Genomic DNA, 20,068 nt, shown 5'->3' on the forward strand with positions numbered 1-20,068 from the left:
TTAGTTCCTGGAGACTATCTAGGCATGCACAGAACACAGGTCTAGGGGAGAGAGTAAGAATAAAGCTTGTCTTTGAGATTTCAGAATAAAATCTCAGCGTCGTCTTCCTAACTTTTTCGGCAATCTTTCACTGCTCTAACTCCTCTGTTGTTCCTTAGTTCAACCCACGAGCAACACCCCTTCGTTCTCTCCTTGGCTCAGCCTTAGTCTTAGCCAAACCCTAATTTTCCCTTTCTCTGTTTTCTCTCAGACCTCTCTGTTCGTGAATAGAGTCTAAACCCTAAGCAAACAGATAAATGCTATATTTATAGTCTTCTACCAAAAACCTAATTCTATTTACAAACAAATAATAAGCCAGCTATCCTAAGGAGAGGAAAAATAAAAATATAAAAAACCCTAAATCTACATGATACATATATATTAAATACGGATACTAATTTACAACATTTAATCACATAATCAATTACCACATAAGCATACAATAATGAAAGCAAATAACTCAAGTAAAGAACTAAACAATTAAATAATAATTAAATAATTAACCAAATAATAATTACACAATTAAACAAATAATAATTAAACAATAAATAATAATTGAACAATGAAGCAAATAAGCGAATAATCAAATAAAAATGCAATAAAACCATTAATTAATTACCGAGACTATCCTTTTAAAATTAGGGGTATTACAAAATGTGTTGAAGGAGAAGATGAATCAAAGATGAATGCGATTGGAAAAAAAAGAAACAAATCGAGTCGAGTACTCATGTCAAAACTGGTGGTCGGTGCTACTTAAAACTTCAGTTAGAACACACTAGACTAAATTAGTATCTATACATTCCGAGATGAATAAGTAAGCATGTTTGATTGTTAAGATGGAAATAATAAATAATGAATGAATATATGCATGATCTCTCAAATTGGATATGAACTTTGGTGGTTGATATATTATTTGTCATCTCTGTTCTTATATGTAACTGAGCAGATTATAAGTAATGGGGACAATAAGTACACTTGTGAAGTGTGTTTCTTTTCTTTTTCCTTTAGCTAAAAGAAGATAATACTATTAGAATGAATATAAGCATAAAACTATCGACATATGCTTTTTTGCTTGTTGGATGGAATTAATGCAGATTCTTCAAAGAACCAAAAATAATGCAGATTTTGCATAAAACACTATTACCTGTTGTTAACCCTCTTTTTCTCTTTTATGTTTCTAAAATTATACAATACTTTTTCATATTTCACATTGATCTGTTTGTACAATTCACCCCTCAATTCATTCTTGTCATTGTCCAAAAGTTGCACAAGGTAGTAATTAAGTTACTTCAAAAGAGTGTTGATGTTACTTCAAGAAATGTTGATGTTACTAATAAATTATGGTGAAAATAAAGTGTTGATGTTACTTTGGGGAGTGTTGACATTACCAATAAATTATGGTGAAAATAAAATTCTAAGAGAGAAAAGTTATATTTCAAAATTAATTGGTGTGAGTTTCAAATTTGGTTGAAAGCTCATAAGTAACTTCAAAAAGTGTTGATGTTACTAAGAAACTATGGTGAATATAACTTTAATAAGTGAGAGAAGTTACATATCAAAATATGTGCATATAAAACATTATTACCTATTGTTAATTCTCTTTTTCTCTTTTATGTTTTAAAAATTATAGGATACTTTTTCATGTGCCACAATGATTTGCTTGTACAATTCACCCCTCCATTCATTCTTCTCATTGTCCAAAAGTTGCCCAAGGTATAATTAAGCTACTTCACAATGGTACAAAAGTAGAAGAAACTCTGTCAAAGAATTCGATGATTCACTTATAGAGAATAACTAAATGTATGATTTTTTAATACATAAAAATAATAATAATAATAATAAAAATTAAAAAAAAAAAAGGTTGTGGCTCTTTTCATTCTTTTGCTAAACATCAAGTATTTTGTATATTGTCTAAAGTTAGCCCAAGCGACTAACATTGGGATGAAACTCTTTAAATTAACATGTGACAGTGACTTTTAGAATGCTCTATTTTTTTGTAGTAAAATTTAACTTCAAATAACAACATAAATAATATGTTGAATTGAGTAGCACTTATGTGTGACATTAATTATTAGGCATCATGTGAATACCTTCTTTTGAGGGTGAATTGGTGAATGAGCAAATGGAAATTGATATCAAATTTTGCTATTAGTTAAGGGCATCTTATAATTTTATTCCAAGAGTTTTCACATGACAAATCACCATCCCATATTCTATTTATCCTTACCTACATGGATCAAAGAGATGAATCATCGATCTTGACAATTCTAAATGAACAATAGGAAATGCTTTTACAAAATTTCACTTGAATTTTAGTACTTTTGCACAAGTTTCAATATGTTGCTTCACAAATTTTAATATGTGTGTTCTTATGCATATGCAAGGACTTTTCAATAGTTTTATTAAAATTGTTTTCATGTGACAAGTTTCCAATCCAAATTATTTACATTTGTACTAAAGAAATTTTATCATTTTTGACTAAATCTTCCAAGCTTGAAGAATTTTCAAGAGCAGTGCATTCCAATTCCCTTGCTTTAGCTAGGCTTAAAACTCAGATGGAACAATTAATTGATGTTTTTAATCGTCAAGAGGAGGCGGGATTGGCAAGTCAGCCTGTGGCCAATCCAATAGAGCACAATATAATTGATGAGGATATTCCTTGTAATTGTGATCATGAACTTATTTAGGCCCTCAATAACATAGTGAGAAAGGATATGGTAGTCAATATAGAGGAAGTGAAAAAGGATGAAGAGATTGAGTTTCCTAAAGATCCGACTGGGTCTTTGAAAGATCCAGCCTTGCTACATAACAAAGGAAACAATTCTTTGAATGTACTTCAAGAACACAACAAGAATGCAAAGTGCACTGTTGATGAAAGGAAAGAAATTAAATCTTCCATTTATTTTAACGTTTTGGAAAATGATTTTGAACCTCTTTATAAGAGATTACAGTTGTTTGTTGATGTGAGTGAGGAAGTAATGGGAAAAATTGATAAACGGTTAAACATGGATGTCCTGTTTCCCATTTTTTATAGTTTTGATTAGCAAGTATCCCCCATGTCTACTAAAGACGTTAAACATAGCATATGATGGGGGCATCATCTCCATTGTAGATTGATTTTTATTTCTATTTTTATTTTCTTTTCTTTTTTGTAGCGTAGATTAGGATAGTTTTAGATGAGTTTATTTTTATTTTAGTTTTTATTTTGTAGAATAGTTTAGATTTTTTCTTTGTATTTAGGATATGTTATTTTCGTTTTTATTTTTATAGTCTAGGATACCTTTTCTGAAAAAAAAATAAATAAATAAAATAAAATAGGTCCAGGCGATCAATTGCCCCGCCTTGGGCGATTGATCATCTAGAGTAAAAAAATAAAAAATTGGCCAGTGGCTGTTTTAAGCTCTTTTGGGCTGAACCTTTTCTTTCTCTTATCCACTCCTAAACCATCTCCACTTTCTACCTCATTTCTCACTTCTTATACATCCACATATACATATATACATCTATCTCATTACAATCTTTCAATTTCCCATTCACCAATTCCTATCTTCCTAAATCTATTACACCATTTTCCACACCTAAAACAACTTTCCTACACCCATTAGAATTCCTTCACCTCACCCACTTTCCTTTCTTTTTCCTCCTCTACCTTATATATACCTTGATTGTTCCTCTACTTGGCATTCGACATACCCGCCACTTTCCTTACTATTGTTTTATTGCTAATCTTTTGTGCAGATTTGGGGAAGAATTATTCAATCATTGAAGGCAATTTCTTGATGCTCCACTGCCTCCTTCCTAAACATCCTGCTCAGGTGCTATATTTCTTTGTTTTTTTTTTCTTTTTTTTCTTTTCTTTTCTTAGGATTTGTTATTTTTCTTTCTTTTGATTTTTGCCCAGTGAGGACACTGTCTGATTCAAGTTTGGGGGTATAAAGAGTCTAGTTTAGTTTTCTACAAAAAAAAAAGTTACAAAATTTTTAATTCAATTCTTTTTTCGGCATATTGATTTTAATTCATGTATTTGAGAATTATCGAGAAGATTAAGACACTTAAGTAAATTTTAAATTACTTTATGAGATAGTCCTGAATTCCTAATATTTGTGTTTTACCTTATGTGGATTCTATTATCTAGTATGATAGGAATTCTAGTATTTATCAGTCCTTGATGGATTTCGCATGCACAATGCACACTAGAATTTTATTTATGGGTATTTGTATTTTTAATTAAATTATGATAACTATGGATGTATCTGAATTAGTGAACTTTGAAGGTTATTACTATGGCATACATTAAAAATAAAGAAATAAATAAATAAAATAAAAATCTAAACCCTTTCGTGGAGTAATCGGGCCTCATGTCTTATAAGCATAGAGTGTTCACATGAAGAAGTGGGAGGTAAGGATACGAAGAAAAAAAAAAAAAAAGGAGGAGAAAAAGAAGAAATTAAAATAAATTGATTTGGTTCATCTAGGTTTGTAGCCTAGTTGACATGAGCAATTAAGTCCTTAGGGGTGTCTTTATACTTAATGCCTTAAGACTGTCTAATCTGGGAGTCATTGGCTGAAAGCTTGTTACATGAGTCTTCTAGAAAGCTTAATAGATCAGACATTGCACAACCAATCAATACTATGTGTTTAAAAGAGAAAAAATATATATTTTGCCATAGAAAGATAACTTGAGAAGGGATCTGAGGAATTAAAATTATAGAAGTTGAATTCAATTGAAAAGATACCATTACATAGGTGATTTACTAGTTCACAGTTTCACAAAATTGGGGATTGATTTTACTATTATTCTTATTGTAAAAGTGTGTGGGAAACATAGGGGTGAGGTATGAAAATATAGACTAAGGAGTATTGTTAGTAAATAATTTTTAAAGTACTTTTGTCTAGTCTTTCTCTTGATTTTTGTGATGATACGAGAATAAGTTGATTGCCGAAGGATTGAATTGTTTTGGATGTTTGTGGGTATCATTTCTGCAAACCTTCACGAGACTTCACTCGTCCACTAGGGGTAACCTAGGGTTTAAAAGACTTATTGCATATGTTAAATGTCATCGTGTCTCCCACGAAAGTGGAGTTAGGAGTAGTTTATGTTTCTTAACTTTTATTGCTCTGTGACTAGCAATATGTAAGTTTGGGGGTGTGTTAGGCGCTGGATGTTATACATTTTAGCCCCTTAACTTGCATGTTTTATTCTTTTAATAATAGTTTTATTTATTATTTTACATTGTTTTATTATTTTTATTTATTTCAGTGCTTTAATGAAAATATCAGACAAGACTAGTGATTTTGGGCTTTAAAAGATGATATCCAAGAGGTTAGAAGACCACATCTATTGGACCAAGTAATGATGAAGATCCGAGTTTAATTAGACTTAGAAAAGAGTTCAAGAGAAGCCACAAGTTGATGAGAATGGAAAGAAGAAGAAAAGGAAGAATCCTTCTCCAACTAGGAAACTTTTTCCAAAATTGGTAACTTGAACCCGTTTTGGTAATCTGTCTGTATCTCTTTCCTCGAGTGTCAAAATAGCTCAATTCTTGCCTAATTTTAAAGGAAATTTGAAGATCTACAATTTTGTATTTCATGAGGATTTCATAAAACAGCTGTTTACCTTGTCAAAACTAGGCTGAAAATATGTATGAATTTTGGAGTCCTTATTTAGCAGAATTTCCATAGATATATCTTCTATTTGGAAAAAAAAAAAACTTTGGGGGTATTATTCTTTTATTAAAAGGGAGTTCTCTACATCATTATCATTATCATATCGAAGACATTAAGATCATTGATAGTATAGTTTAGAGACTTTCTTCAGAGTTAGAGAGGAGTTTTCAAAAATAAGATCAACCAGGAGAAGATGAAGTTGGAGGTTTCTACATCCATGAAGTCTTCTTCCTTCTCTATGAGTGGTTAAATTCTTTCTAAGGGATTGATGTAACCTTAATGGTGAAGTCAATACTTTAGACTCTCTATCTCTCCAATTACTTAGTTTAAGTTAGATTTAAATAATTAGTTAAATTAAAATTTAAAACTTTTCTTTCGAATTAAATTAGAAATAATCCTAATATCTTAACAGCATAACTATCGCAGTTTTTTAGATTCGACACACTCAATATAGTCCTATCCTTCAAGGATTTATCATTAAAAAAAACCACACATCGTGATCATAAAAATTAAAATCAATTCGAATGGACGAGAGCCATAAGAATGTGAAGAGTTCGATTGGACTTTTATGAACATCCCAGTAGTTTTTAAAATTATTTAAGCCAAATTTACAATTGCAATTAAACTTTCGTAATTACTATATTTTTATTGTTTTAAGCAAGCAAAGTTTTTATTCATCAAAACTTGATGACGAGGAAGCCAAAAGTCTAAGAATATAGACAACAGAACTTGTATACATTACAAAAATAAGAAAGGATCGGTTCAAATGCGGTGTTCTGAGAATGATACCCAAATCCATAAATCAATTCTTACGAATTAAAAATTCACAGATCATGTGAACATTTCTAATTTCTAATCACTCCGTATTAGGAATGTACAATAAATTGTTTATTTGCAGAACATTTTTATGGGTACACAAGATTTATAATGTATATATATATTTGTTAAAATGTTTGACAAAATTATTATGTGCAGATATTGGGGTGATAAGTGGGCCGGTCCTATACACAAAGGACGACATGAAGACCACAGCAATCCAAGAAGAGATCTTGGTGGCTTCTCTCAATGTGTGCTCTCGAATCGTATCATTCGCCTTGCTCAACACTTCAAATTGGATCGGCAGGCAATACACTGATCATTACAATCAATTCCGACTCATTCAACGGCCACAACTAGCTAAAGTTCAAGCCGAATCCGCTGGCCACGATCAGCAGCCACTTCCGGAGCTTGTGCATCAACAACTTCTTCAAGGATCTTCGCTTTAGCTCCGCCTCAAATGACAGCCATTCCGAAAGATTTGGCGTGAAATAACGAGAAATTTTTACCATTAATTCCAGACCATATAATAATTTTTCGATAATTACACCACTGGATTTACTAATATATTGTTGTTTGGCAACAAATACCCCTCACTACTAGGGATGTCAATTTTTATCGCCCCGCCGGGGCCCCGCCCCGTTAATAACGTATATGGGAACACTTGTTATACCGTTGGGGCGGACATGGATATAAATTTTGTACCCGTCGAGGGTCACGGGGCGGGTAAGAGTTCAATATACATATCCTAAGGGCCCCGCCCCGCCCCGCCCCGCCCCGCCCCGCATATAACTATATTTAATATATATATATATATATATATATATATATATATATATATTAATAAGTTATTTTAGCGGCTTACTCAATTACCCATCTCTTATAATTCTAATTTGGGATGTAAACTTGGTATTAAATTTACTTTTGTTTTGGTTATGGTGGAAGTTGGAGCTTAGAACTTCTTGTGATTTGATTGTATTAAACTTATGGTGGAAGTTGGAGCTTAGAACTTCTTGTGATTTGGTTGTATTAAACCTTTATTTTTGTTTATTATATTCTCTAAATTATATTATGTGCATGCTATTTATTTATTTTTTATTAGGATACATAATTTTATTTATGTTGTGTCATTCCTAGACTTTGCACATTTAAATAGCAGGAGTTTAAGTTCCAAAAAGTGGGAGAAAAAAATTTGTTAGTGGGGCGGGCACGGGGGTACAGTATTTCCTAACGGGGCGGGATTGGATATGAAAATCCAACCCGTCGCGGGTCTCGGGGTGGGCATGGACTTGACAAAAATTAAAAGGGGCGGAGCGGGATTTAGAGAAACCCGCTCCAAACCCGCCCCGTTGCCATCCCTACTCACTACTTTTAATTACTTACAAGTAGTGAGGGGTATTTTTGGTTTTTTTGGAATAGACAAGAGTGAAAATAAACGTAGATTAAGCAAAAATTCTCATTTCTTGCTTAAATCTATTGAAAGAACAAAACGCATGTCTCAAACTATATATAGTTGATGAATACATCATATTACCCTCGGTGTATTTTGTTTTTTTTAATGCTACATCCATTGAATCTAGACATAGGCTTATTCTTATCACCCTACATTCATTGAATCTAGACATGTGTTCATTCGTCTCATACTTCATCCGTTGAATCTAGACTAATATTCTCCTTTACTGCATCCGATGAATCTAGACATTTTAAGAACAAGTTGCATTCCATTTGGATATTACAAGGAAGGAAAACCAAAGGAAAGGAAGAGAATGGAAAATGAAAAACGTCTACTAAAGAAAGAAAGGAAATTATCCTATTAAATTGTCATCTCTATTCAAATAATTAACAAAGAAAACGAAAATAAATGAGGGTAATAATTCCATATAAACTCAAGTGAACAAAAAGGAATAAAAATAATTATTTTATTATGTGAAAAAAATGAAGAGCAAAATATAAGTTGAATTGTTATGAAAAATATAAAAGATCATTAACTCAATTACCCATCTCTTTATTTCCTCCCACGTGTACAAATAGTGAACACAATATTCGAGGGGTTGATTGCGCATAACAAAAATATAAGTGGTCATTTGCTTGGTGGATAAAGTAACATTTTTTTATCTTTTCACACCTCTAAGTATTAACGTTATATTTTATTGTACATTAAAAAAAAAATAGTTTTTACTTTTATATCTAACTGTTAAGATTTAATTCATGTATAAATACTTTACACATGGTTGATCAATTGAATATTCTTATATATTTGGGTTAAGTGCAACCCCTCTTACTTGGTATCAGCATATAAAGGCTCACCATTTGAAAAATGTGTGCAAATTGTCCATTAATATTTATTAACCATCAATTTTGATTTTGATTTTGATTTTTTATTTTATTAAAAATCCCAAAATACACTTTTTGTGTTTCAGAAGAGAATTTTATTTTTTATTTTATCTTGATGGCATTTTAGGTATTATAGTCTTCAAATTGAGAAAATTTCTTTATTTATTCAATTTAGAAAATGCAAGATTTTCTTTTAACATCAGAGTGGTTTTGGCATATTTTGTATACAAGAGGGTTTTTTTTTTTTTTTTTTTTTCCTTACAGGAGGTTTATTTATTTTTTATTATTATTATTTTTACTTTACCCTACATCTTTTAGTCTTGCAAGAGTAAAATGTCATTTTATATGGGAATTAAAGGTGTGTGGATGGATTGTAGGGATGGCAACGGGGCGGGTTTGGAGTGGGTTTCCCTAAATCTCGCCCCGCCCCTTTTAATTTTTATCAAGTCCATACCCGCCCCGTTAGGAAATACTGTGCCCCCGTGTCCGCCCTGCTAACAAATTTTTTTCTCCCACTTTTTGAAACTTAAACTCCTGCTATTTAAATGTGCAAAGCCTAGGAATGGCACAACATAAATAAAATTATGTATCCCAACAAAAATAAAAAAGTAACATGCACATAAAATAATTCAGAGAACATAATAAACAAAAATAAAAGTTTAATACAACCAAATCACAAGAAGCTCTAAGCTCTGATTTCCACCATAACCAAAACAAAAGCAAATTTAATACCAAGTTTACATCACAAATTAGGATTGTAAGAGATGAGTAATTGGGTAAGCCGCTAAAATAAATTATTAATATTATATATATATTTATTAAATATAGTTATATGCGGGACGGGGCGGGGCCCATAAGATATGTATACTGAACCCTTACCTGCCCCATGACCATCGACGGGTACAAAATTTGTATTTATGTCCGCCCCAACGGTATAAAAAGTGTTCCCATATTCGTTATTAACGGGGCGGGACGGGACGGGACGGGACCCCGGCGGGGTGATAAAAATTGACATCCCTAATGGATTGTTCTTGATTGCAACATTTTTACAGTTAGGTGATGAATTACTTCAATAGGGGTTATTTGCAGATTTTAGATGGTTAAGAGGGGGTTTTTTTTTGACATTTTGTTATTTTCCTTTTTACAGTACTAGATTTGAATTTTTAAACTTAAAGACTAAAAAGGTTCATAAGACTTTGGAGTGTCACAATCACAAGTAATTTTTTTACAAACAATTTTTAATAATCATAGGTAGATAAACATAAATATAATATTTTTTTCTATAAAAAAATCATTATTAATAACCATAAAATAAGTACCATCCCAACTCACTATCCCCTGTTGTGTGCTGTCATATATATATATATATATATTTTGGTAAATAGACATTGTGTGCTGTAATGATGGCCACTTAATTATTTGTTTAATCATATATACTAAAAAAACATCAATATGTTTTGTCACCTCACCTTTTTTTTTTTTTGGAAAATAATTAAAACAACATAAAAATATTAATCTTGTAATCTACATGAAGAAATATGATATAAATACTATTATATGTGTTCTTCCCATTTTATACTACTATTCATATTATATGCTACACGTCCAGTAAATTTTAAAGTAAATTGACTAATTAAACATAATTTCTTAAAACTATTTTAGATTAATAAAGTCATATATTAATATTTGAAATAAGAATTGGAATATATAAACAAATAACGCCTCTCTTATTTGAATCTTCTTACCATACAATTACAAACTCATTAATTTATTAAATTTTTTTTTAAGTAAATAACAATGCTCGGAGAATCTTCGCATATTTAATAATAATATATATGCTTCTTAATACTCATTTATTGCAAATTTGTTAATACCAAATTTATTTATATTTTATTCTTATCATTTAGTACAATTAAATTTTTTTCTTTTTTCATTTTTTTATTTTCCATACGCACTATGAAGCCTTGTTTGTCTCTTTGTGCATCATCGAGAGCCTATTTTTGACCTCTTTTGAAAACCCTTTAACTTCTTCATTTCGAATTACTGTTATCGTAAAATATATGTATTTTTTGACTTCTTCAGAAGAGAGAGAAGAGGAGTCGAACTGTTAGGGTTTTCAGAATAATCGATGGGCGTGTTTGAAGATATTGGAGCTGAAATTAGGTATGATTTTGTTTTTTTGCACGCCCAAATATTTCTTCTCTTGGTTCTCTTTCTATCTGTATATATATATTTTTTTCACGGTGTTACATGTTTTGTTGCATAATCTTTATCGATTTCATGCGCTGTTGGTCCATATGACTACTCTATCGTTATTGGGTTTCTCTGAATTTTGTTGGGATTTTGAGTTTTTCGTGTTATTGTAAATCCTTTTTCTTTAACATGTCAAATAATTAAAAATTTTGATATATGAGAACTGGGTCTGTTTTAGGAATCCAAAATAGAGTTTTTAGTTTGTTTATGAACTTCCTGTGTTTTAATCTGCTCCACTTACTTGAAATTTGATAGGTGGGTTTGCTCAAAAGTGAAGAATTTTGGATTCGTAGTGTATTTCAAATATTACTTTATTTTGTTCCATTCTAAGGCCTAATAGGGATTGGTATTAGTTAGTAGCTGTTTGAATTAAACAGGGGATATATATATATATTTTTTCTTTTTTAAATAAAGTGGTGGGATTTTGTTTGGTTTAATATTTGAGATTTCTTGGGATATAACGTGATTTGAATGGAGCAATGTATGATGGATGACTATATGTTGGGCGACAGTTCGGATTTTGAAGTTGATGAGATAAGATGTGAAAATATAGCGGAGAAAGATGTCAGCGATGAAGAGATCGATCCGGAAGAATTGAAGAAGCGAATGTGGAAGGACCGTATCAAACTTCAGAGGATTAAGGACAGACAGAAGCTTGCAGCCCAGGAAGCCGCAGCAAAACAGAAGCCCAAGCAGGCCAAAGATCAGGCTCAGAGGAAGAAAATGTCAAGAGCTCAGGATGGGATATTAAAGTACATGTTGAAGCTTATGGAAGTGTGCAATGCCCGGGGGTTTGTGTATGGAATCATTCCCGAGAAGGGTAAGCCGGTTAGCGGGGCATCGGATAACATAAGGGCCTGGTGGAAAGAGAAGGTGAAGTTTGATAAGAATGGGCCAGCAGCCATTGCAAAGTATGAAGCAGAGTGTTTTGCCAAGAGCAGTGGAGATGGCTTTCCAAATGGGGCCTCCAAGAGCATTCTTCAGGACTTGCAGGATGCAACCCTAGGGTCTCTTTTGTCTTCTTTGATGCAACACTGTAATCCACCTCAGAGGAAGTATCCACTGGAGAAGGCTGTTCCCCCACCTTGGTGGCCTACTGGGAATGAAGAATGGTGGATAAAATTGGGGCTACCCAAAGGCCTGATTCCTCCATATAAGAAGCCACATGATTTGAAGAAGATGTGGAAAGTTGGGGTTTTAACAGCTGTGATTAAGCATATGTCACCTGATATTGCAAAGATTAGGAGGCTTGTCCGGCAATCAAAGTGCTTACAAGACAAGATGACTGCTAAGGAGAGCTCAATTTGGTTGGGGGTTTTGAGCCAAGAAGAATCTCTTATCCGGCAACCCAGCCATGACAATGGGGAATCTGGAGTAATTGAGGCACCTTCAATTGGTCGTGTTGAAAAGAGAAAACCTACTGTTAGTAGTGACAGTGAATATGACGTGGATGGCGTTGATGAGGGTGTGGGCTCTGTTTCATCTAAAGAAGACAGGAGAAATCAAGTAGTGGATGTGGAACTATCTGATAATCCTTATACTGATTGTGAGGGCCCTGTTTCATCTAAGGATGAGAGGAGAAATCAACCAATGGATGTGGAGTCATCAGGTCATCCTTGTAATATTACTCCCCATCCTATCCAGGATAAAGAGCAAGGGGAAGAGCAACGTAAGACAAAAAGGCCACGTGTGACATCCAGCTCTCCCGATCAACAGGCTGCACCATCTCTTAATGAACATCTTCATGATGAGCCGATAAACACTTTGCCTGACATAAACCACACTGATGTACATTTGGTTGGATACCAGATGCATGGCACCGAACAGGGAAACGTTACAGTTACTGCTACGAGGCCCCTGGAGAAAGATCTTGAGGATCAATTGCAGTTTCCAACACCTGATTTTAACCATTTTTACACCCTTCCTTCTTCCGACATGATACCCACACAGAATATATTAATGGGTAGCAGACAATTACTTTATCACGCGGTTCAAAATTCTGGGCTGCATCATGAAACTCAAGATTCTGGGTTGCATCATGGTCCTCAAAATTCTGGGTTGCATAATATATCTCAGAGTCCTGGTTTGCATTACAGACCTCCGAACTCTGAGTTACTTCATGGGCCTACTTATAACTTATATAATCCAGCTGTGGAATATGATCCCAATCACGGCGAACAGCTGTGCCAGATGACATTTAATGAATCCCATGTTAGCCTGGTGGATTCTGGAGTCCATGTGCCAGCACTGCATAAAAATCGAAATGATATTACAGGAGGAGATATGCACCACCATTGTGTAAAAGGCCCATTTCAGAATGATCAAGATAGACCTTTTGACACTAACTTTGGGTCTCCAATCAATAGCAGCCTTTCACTTGATTATGGAGCATTTAATGATCCATTATATCTTAGGTTGGATGACCCAAATGAATTCGATGACTTCTTGTCTAATGAAGATGAACTAATCGAATGCTTCGGGGCATAGATTCAAAGATTCATGTTTCAAAGGTTAGATTGTCAGTGATATTTCTTAACTGGCATTTTATTTTTTATTTTTGACTTTTTCTTATCTTTTGGAATTGGTTCAATATTTCTTATTATGGTGTAATTTTTTTGCAGATGCTGAAAAAATGCAGCAATTACTGTTCACATGTGTGAATAGGTTTTGGTCTCTCTTGGACTCCTCACCAGTGCTGTTATTATCGTCTGTGAATCTCAAGAGTGTAAGTTCATTTTTTTATCATTCAATGTAGTGCAAAATAATGAACACACATTGATTTTTTGAGATACACACAGTGTCTAACATTTGTACTGTTGGAGGCCCCTGAGTAGCTCCTGTAAATAATTAGTTTGTTTAATTGGCAATTGCTAAAGTAACAATATATTTTGCTTTAATGAAACTTAATAAAGTGCTCACTTTTATTCTTTTACCAATGTGTGGGTGTTTCATATTTGTAGCCTTGATGTTTTCTTCTTTTTAATTTAATTATGCTTCTGTTTTTGTTGAAATACGTATTATTTTTTTTTATAAATGTTTAACTAGTTGTGAAAATTAGTTTCTAAAAACTAAGTGCCTTTGATGGCATATTTCATAAGGAGGCCAAATCAGTGACTGCTCCGGTTGTGTTGTACCATGCATTGCGAACAAATTTTTAGGCATTTGTTATGACAATTAAGGGAAAGTTCCCCTCAATCAGTTGCTGACAAACCATCTCAGCTTCCTTCCTCAGCTTCGACTACCCTTATTCGAATCACGCCTAAAATCCTTCTGGATTTCACACTTCTTTGCTATCAAATCAAAATCATTATCCTCCCCACCTTACCTCCATTGGACATGGAACAATATGGGAGTGATCCTATCGGCAACAAGTTATCTTGTAACACTATTTTATTATAAAAGAAAAATAAAGGGCACATCATTACCATATCTAACCTATAATTTCATAAAATCTGATCTAATTTTCTAATCAGCCTCTATCACAATGAAATCACCACGAGCATCACCCGTGGGCTCAAACAAACTAGGCACCATAAATGGAAGAAGTGGCCTAAATCACCACATGTCTCTCCCTCTTTTTTGTCAAGATTCTGGGCATCTCATATTGGACGACCACATGTCATGCATAAAAAATAAGTCTTTCCTTATATCCTCTGCCCCTCCATAAAAACCTAATGGCTTATGCTTAAGATGGAAACCTTTATCAGGAGCATAGTTGTTAAAGGCTCAAGGCGCACTAAGGCACCAAGGTCTCCTGGAGCCTGAGGCGCAAGGCGAGGTGTGGGCCTGACTGGAGTGAGGTGCAAGTTGAAAATATATTACATTTGTAGCCAACAACGAAAGCTAGCAGCAATATAAAGCTTACAAATACAATAAGCACTATGGCCAAGCAGCAATACAAACTCTTAAGTTCCTAGCGAAATATCCAGAAGCAATACAAGCAACCCAGCCAAGGCTGCCAAGCAAACCAAGTACAATAAGCAGCCACCATTTTTGGAGAAAATAATAAATCTTAAACCAAATACAGTAAGCGAAGTAGCAAACCAAACCCTTAAGTTGAATAGTTAATAATCAGCCACCTTTTCTGGATAAAATAATAAATCAGAAACCAAATACAGTAATCAGAATTGCAAACCAAATGCTTAACTTCAATAGTTAACATACTAACATAAAATAAAAAAATAAACAAGAAAATGAAAAGAAAAAAAAAAAGACAGAGAAACAGATTTTGAAGAAGAAGAAGAGAGCAGCTGCCAAGGGAAGAGGAGAGGGGAAAAAGAAGAAGAAGCAGAAGTGCAGAACAGATTCTGCTGAAGTAGAACTGACTGATTTGGGTTGGGAATTGGTATAATCGACTTTTACTTTATTTTTATAATTCCTATTATAGAACTTTCACTGTTATAGAATTTTACTGATTGTAAACTTTCACTTTTATAGAATTTTACTGATAGTCAACTTTCATTTTTATAGAATTTCACTGTTAGTAAACTTTCTTTGTTAGAGAATCACTGTTAGTAAACTTCCACTGTTATAGAATTTCATTGTTAGTAAACTTCCACTGTTACAAAATTTCATTGTTAGTAAACTAGTAAACTTCCACTTTTATACAATTTCATTGTTAGTAAACTTCCACTTCTATACAATTTGACTGCTAGGAGATTATTACATACAAAAACCAAACAAGCAAGTTGGGAAATTAAAAAACAAATGACTCTTCAATCAGGCGCGCCTTTGTTGCGCCTGGGCTTGGTGCGCCTGCAACAAAGGCACTCACCTTATTGAAATCGACTGCCCAGGTGCAAAAGGTGCGCCTTGATGCACCTCGCGCCTTTAACAACTATGATATAGAGGGAATTTGGTAGCTCCAAAACCCCAAGCACAGTAGACACTACCCATGCTTTTGCAACTGAGTCGTGATGTGATCCTTTCAACCTACCTCATGATCCATTCTGCTGAACAAAGGCCTTCAGAAGCCACTGTCAAGCAAAGACCGTTTGCTGATGAGCTAACGAGGACAACATTGCTGATGAGCTAACGCTGACTCCGCTAAAAAGACACCCCAGCTCAATGGCCTACTCATGTCAAACAGGCTTTATGATTGAAACTTTCTTCAATCTTATTTACCATTAGAAATTGTAAGTTGCGCGGTGCGAAAGCATTCTGATAATTCAGTTGGAAACAGTGTACTAATGACCTAGAGGGGGCTAAATAGGTCAACTTGCTTGATTTTGGTGATTGATTTATTACCACAATAGTTAACAATTAAACATCCACAATCACAATGTAAAAGGATTTTTAGTGTGGAAACCCTTGAGGGAGAGAACCATGTGGCGAAACCAATCCACTATCTCAAAGCAAAGTTACAAACTCTTGCTTGGGCTCACACTCACACTCACACTCACACTCACACTCACACTCACACCCACTCCATTCTTACCAAGAACTAGTTGTTGAACGCCTTTGGCTTTGCGAATCCTTGTCCAAACGCTCTCGACTTTAGGCTTATTCCTCAATCCTTTTAGCCAGGTTGCTGGAAGAACACGAATGCTCCATGAACGCTATGTCCCTTCGTAGTGGTTGATTCCCCTTCCTTTCAATGATATGAAGAATTGTGAAAGAATTTTGCTGCTCTGATTGAACGGAGTTAATCAATGTAGACTCTGAAAATCCTTTCGATCATATGAAGAACGTCACCCTAAATCACTCGTGTTTAAGTATGTGCTGTCATGAAGAAATAAATAATGGAACATATTTTTCTCAAAATCTCTCTTAAAGCTCCAACAATGGTGTCAAAGATGATTCTATGTTTTTTTTTCTCAAAATAATATTAGGGCTGAAGTTTAGAGAGGTATTTATAAAGTTTTAAAATCGTACCAGGACTTCTCAAGGAGGTTGGTTCAAAAAGGAAACTTAAAAGTTACCAAACTGAAATCCCGCAACATGTCAGGAAAGCGCGTCCAGTCGAACTTGCCCAGATTGTTACACAATGGGGATTTGGACAAGTGCGACCAGTTGGACTTGGGCTGATTGCACTTTTGAGTTTGAAATCTGTACTGTCCAAGTGCGACCGATGGGAAATAGTTGGACCTGTCGGAATTGTCCGGACTCCAGATTGCAATATTTTAAATCAAAAACCCAATTGCAATCCTATCATACCTAAATATAAAGTGTCCTCACTCACATACCTGTTCTAAGTGATGTTTCATCCAATCCGACGGTACAAGACACTTGCAATTCAGTTCAGATGATCAAGGATAAAACAAAAATTACAACTCGATCGACAAGTTTTGACACCGAAATTTGCCAACTCAAAAACCTATATCTCACAGAAATGAATCCCTCAACCACTAACGACATGGGTAAGAAATCTTAAATATACTAGCAGTTCCTCTTATTACCACATCTTCGAGATGGTTCAACTGGGGGATTACATGCTCTACTATGCAAGTATAGCAGCACTAGCTATGCTACATTAAAGATTTTTCCGGAGAAATCTCTCAAACAACCACCTGCAACTTCCATTTTTGTTCACTCTGTTACTAAGAACTGCAATAGTGTTAAAGCAGTCATGTTATAATTTTATGTTGCATCAAACATAGATCAGGGTATATGGTGCTACCATGTAATAAGTAGAAGATTACACCCTAAATTAATAATAAATACAAATGTATAAAAGTAAAATCATAGTTGTAAATAACATAGACAAGTATTCCTTTATATGCTACTGTTTTTTTTTTTTTTTTCTTTGTATTGTGATTCCCTATGAAGAAGTATCTCAAAATTTTGTAAATGAGACTGTCATATACAAAATTTATTTTATATATAGTATAAAAGCACAATTTTAAGTGTGATGCATGTATATTCACAAGCATATGTTCCCTCTTGGGAGTGAACCCCTCTTCGGCGCCTTTTGACGAAACCTTACTTATCAATATATATATATATATTCACAATTATATTTTATCTTTTAATTTGTGAATCGTAGCAAAGAACTGCATCAAGATATTGTCTTGAAAATTAAAATATTTCTCCCTCCAACATATAGGGAAAGGGTGTTTATAAGAGGATGATGGGGGGAATCAAACAAAGTAAAAAATATGAAGAGGTGTGGGATATAATGATTAGTATGTGGAAGCAGTGGGAGCAAGAGTAAATCTGTCTGAAAGGCTCCTGTGAACAATCCCTAAATCTATGTCTCATTAATTATTTTTTCTTTCTGTGAATGTGGTCATCTATCTCGAACACCCATCTCTGCCCTGCACTCGAACAGTCTTTCCGCATTCGATCTTCTGACCAAATCCACGACCTTGTTACTGCCCCTCTTTACTTTCCTCCAAGATTTCGGACACCACCCTCACCCTATATATATATTTGCCCTCCTTTTTTTTCCCTATCTAACAACATCAGCCCTCAATATATTTAAAAATTATAGATATTAGAGATCCTTTGTGTCAAACTTAGACCTCGTGCATTAATTTGAGGATTGCTATATACGCGCAAAATAGAGCAGACAGGTTTTACAGCGTCCCTTGCACAAGGATTTTGTTGGATCTTGCCAAAGATCATCTTTTCAAGGGCTGATAGCCCCATTGGAGATGAGAATCTTTCTTTACACAAATACAGTGTGTGTGTGTGTGTGTACATGTATATATATATATATATATATATATATATATATATATAAATGATAGTATTATAAACATATATATTGTTCTGTAAATATACTTATATGCATTGTATACTTTGTTCTAGCCGACCTTCAATTGTCGGGAAAAGGACTTTGTTGTGTTGTTGAGTTATATTTAATTTTGTTATTATACATCTAATTTGATTAATTAGTTGACAACATTTATTTTAGCAACATTAATCGGTAAGTGTAGTGAACTTATGGACGTATTGAAAAGGAGGAACATAGTTTGTTTACAAGAAGCTAAACAGAAAGGAGAAAAAGGCTAGAGAGATTGGTGAAGTGTATAAAATTTTCTCTCGTGTGGCAAGAAAAACCATAAGAATGTGGTAGATATAGTAGTAGAATATTACATGAGAGACAAAGTTATATAAGTTTGAAGTGGAGGCAGACTAATAAGTATAGTAAGTAACTTAAATTGTACCAGAAAGACTAATAAGTAATAAAATTGTACCAGTTTCATGTATAGCTCTTGGGACGCGTTCCCCTTTTGAACGCTTTCTAATACACTTTTAATTATCAAAAAAAAAAAAAAAATAAACCAGTTTCAAATCTGTTAAATATAAAAGTAGTTATGAACTACAAGGAAATTAGATGAAGGTACAAAAAGGATATTTTTGTAATAAGTAGTTCGAAAATATATTTGGAAGATGTGACTTCATTGGATATGTAGATTCATGGTGGGCATGGCATTGGAGAAAAAATTGAAGTAGGAAAATCACTGTTACGTTTTTATTTATTTAATATTTTTTCCGAACTGTAAAACAATTTATAGATAGTATAGAAAATTTAGAGTTTAGCCCAAGAGGGCATTGTGGAAGCCCAACAAGTGTGGCTTTGGAAGGCGAACAATCAGCCCACGCAAACATAGAAGTCTAACAATAAGCCCAAACATTTAGACCCAACCAAAAATATAAGAATAAACTTTGAAATAGCCATTAATAGCGCTTGCAGCTGTAACCATTATTAATGGCTAACTTTAGCTACTCCGCTGACGGGCATCATGGCAAGAGGGAGTGAAGACGCAGGATGCCCACTCCACTCCATTAGTTAGTCTGTAGGCCATGGCGGTGGTCGGTTACGAGCCGACTAGAGTGACCATTCACTTGCTAGATCTGAGAGACACACTTTTCTTGAAGATTGTAGAGTTCCAGCAATGGAATTTGCTATTAGTTTCAAGACACTCGATTGTGTTGAAGGTGAGTTTCTGAGCACTCCGTTGTTCCTTGCCATGTGTGGTACACCAATGTAGCTAAGGCCAGTTGACAAACC

At 34.0% G+C, this 20,068-nt stretch overlaps 1 protein-coding gene across 2 annotated transcripts; it reads left to right on the forward strand.

Annotated features, from left to right (window-relative positions):
- Positions 1–10,841: 10,841 nt before the first annotated feature.
- LOC132311334 (ETHYLENE INSENSITIVE 3-like 3 protein) lies at positions 10,842–14,045 on the forward strand. 2 transcript variants are annotated; one of them, XM_059809209.1, is made up of 3 exons: positions 10,842–11,019; positions 11,365–13,619; positions 13,731–14,045. In XM_059809209.1, the coding sequence occupies exon 2, from the start codon at positions 11,581–11,583 to the stop codon at positions 13,594–13,596; it is 2,016 nt and encodes a 671-aa protein (XP_059665192.1). In that variant the 5' UTR covers positions 10,842–11,019; positions 11,365–11,580; the 3' UTR covers positions 13,597–13,619; positions 13,731–14,045. The 2 variants fall into 2 exon arrangements, with proteins under 2 accessions (XP_059665192.1, XP_059665194.1); XM_059809211.1 differs by having other exon boundaries at positions 10,848–11,019; positions 11,622–13,619.
- Positions 14,046–20,068: the final 6,023 nt, after the last annotated feature.

The sequence above is a fragment of the Cornus florida genome, unplaced genomic scaffold (genome assembly GCF_030987335.1).
Source record: "Cornus florida cultivar Cherokee Brave unplaced genomic scaffold, ASM3098733v1 CherokeeBrave_3.0.0_Hap2_Chr06, whole genome shotgun sequence".
In the NCBI taxonomy this organism is placed as follows: domain Eukaryota; kingdom Viridiplantae; phylum Streptophyta; class Magnoliopsida; order Cornales; family Cornaceae; genus Cornus; species Cornus florida.

Bases quoted from the DNA above. Each gene is read 5' to 3' on its own strand.
- LOC132311334 (XM_059809209.1), top strand. From the start codon at position 11,581: ATGGAGCAATGTATGATGGATGACTATATGTTGGGCGACAGTTCGGAT.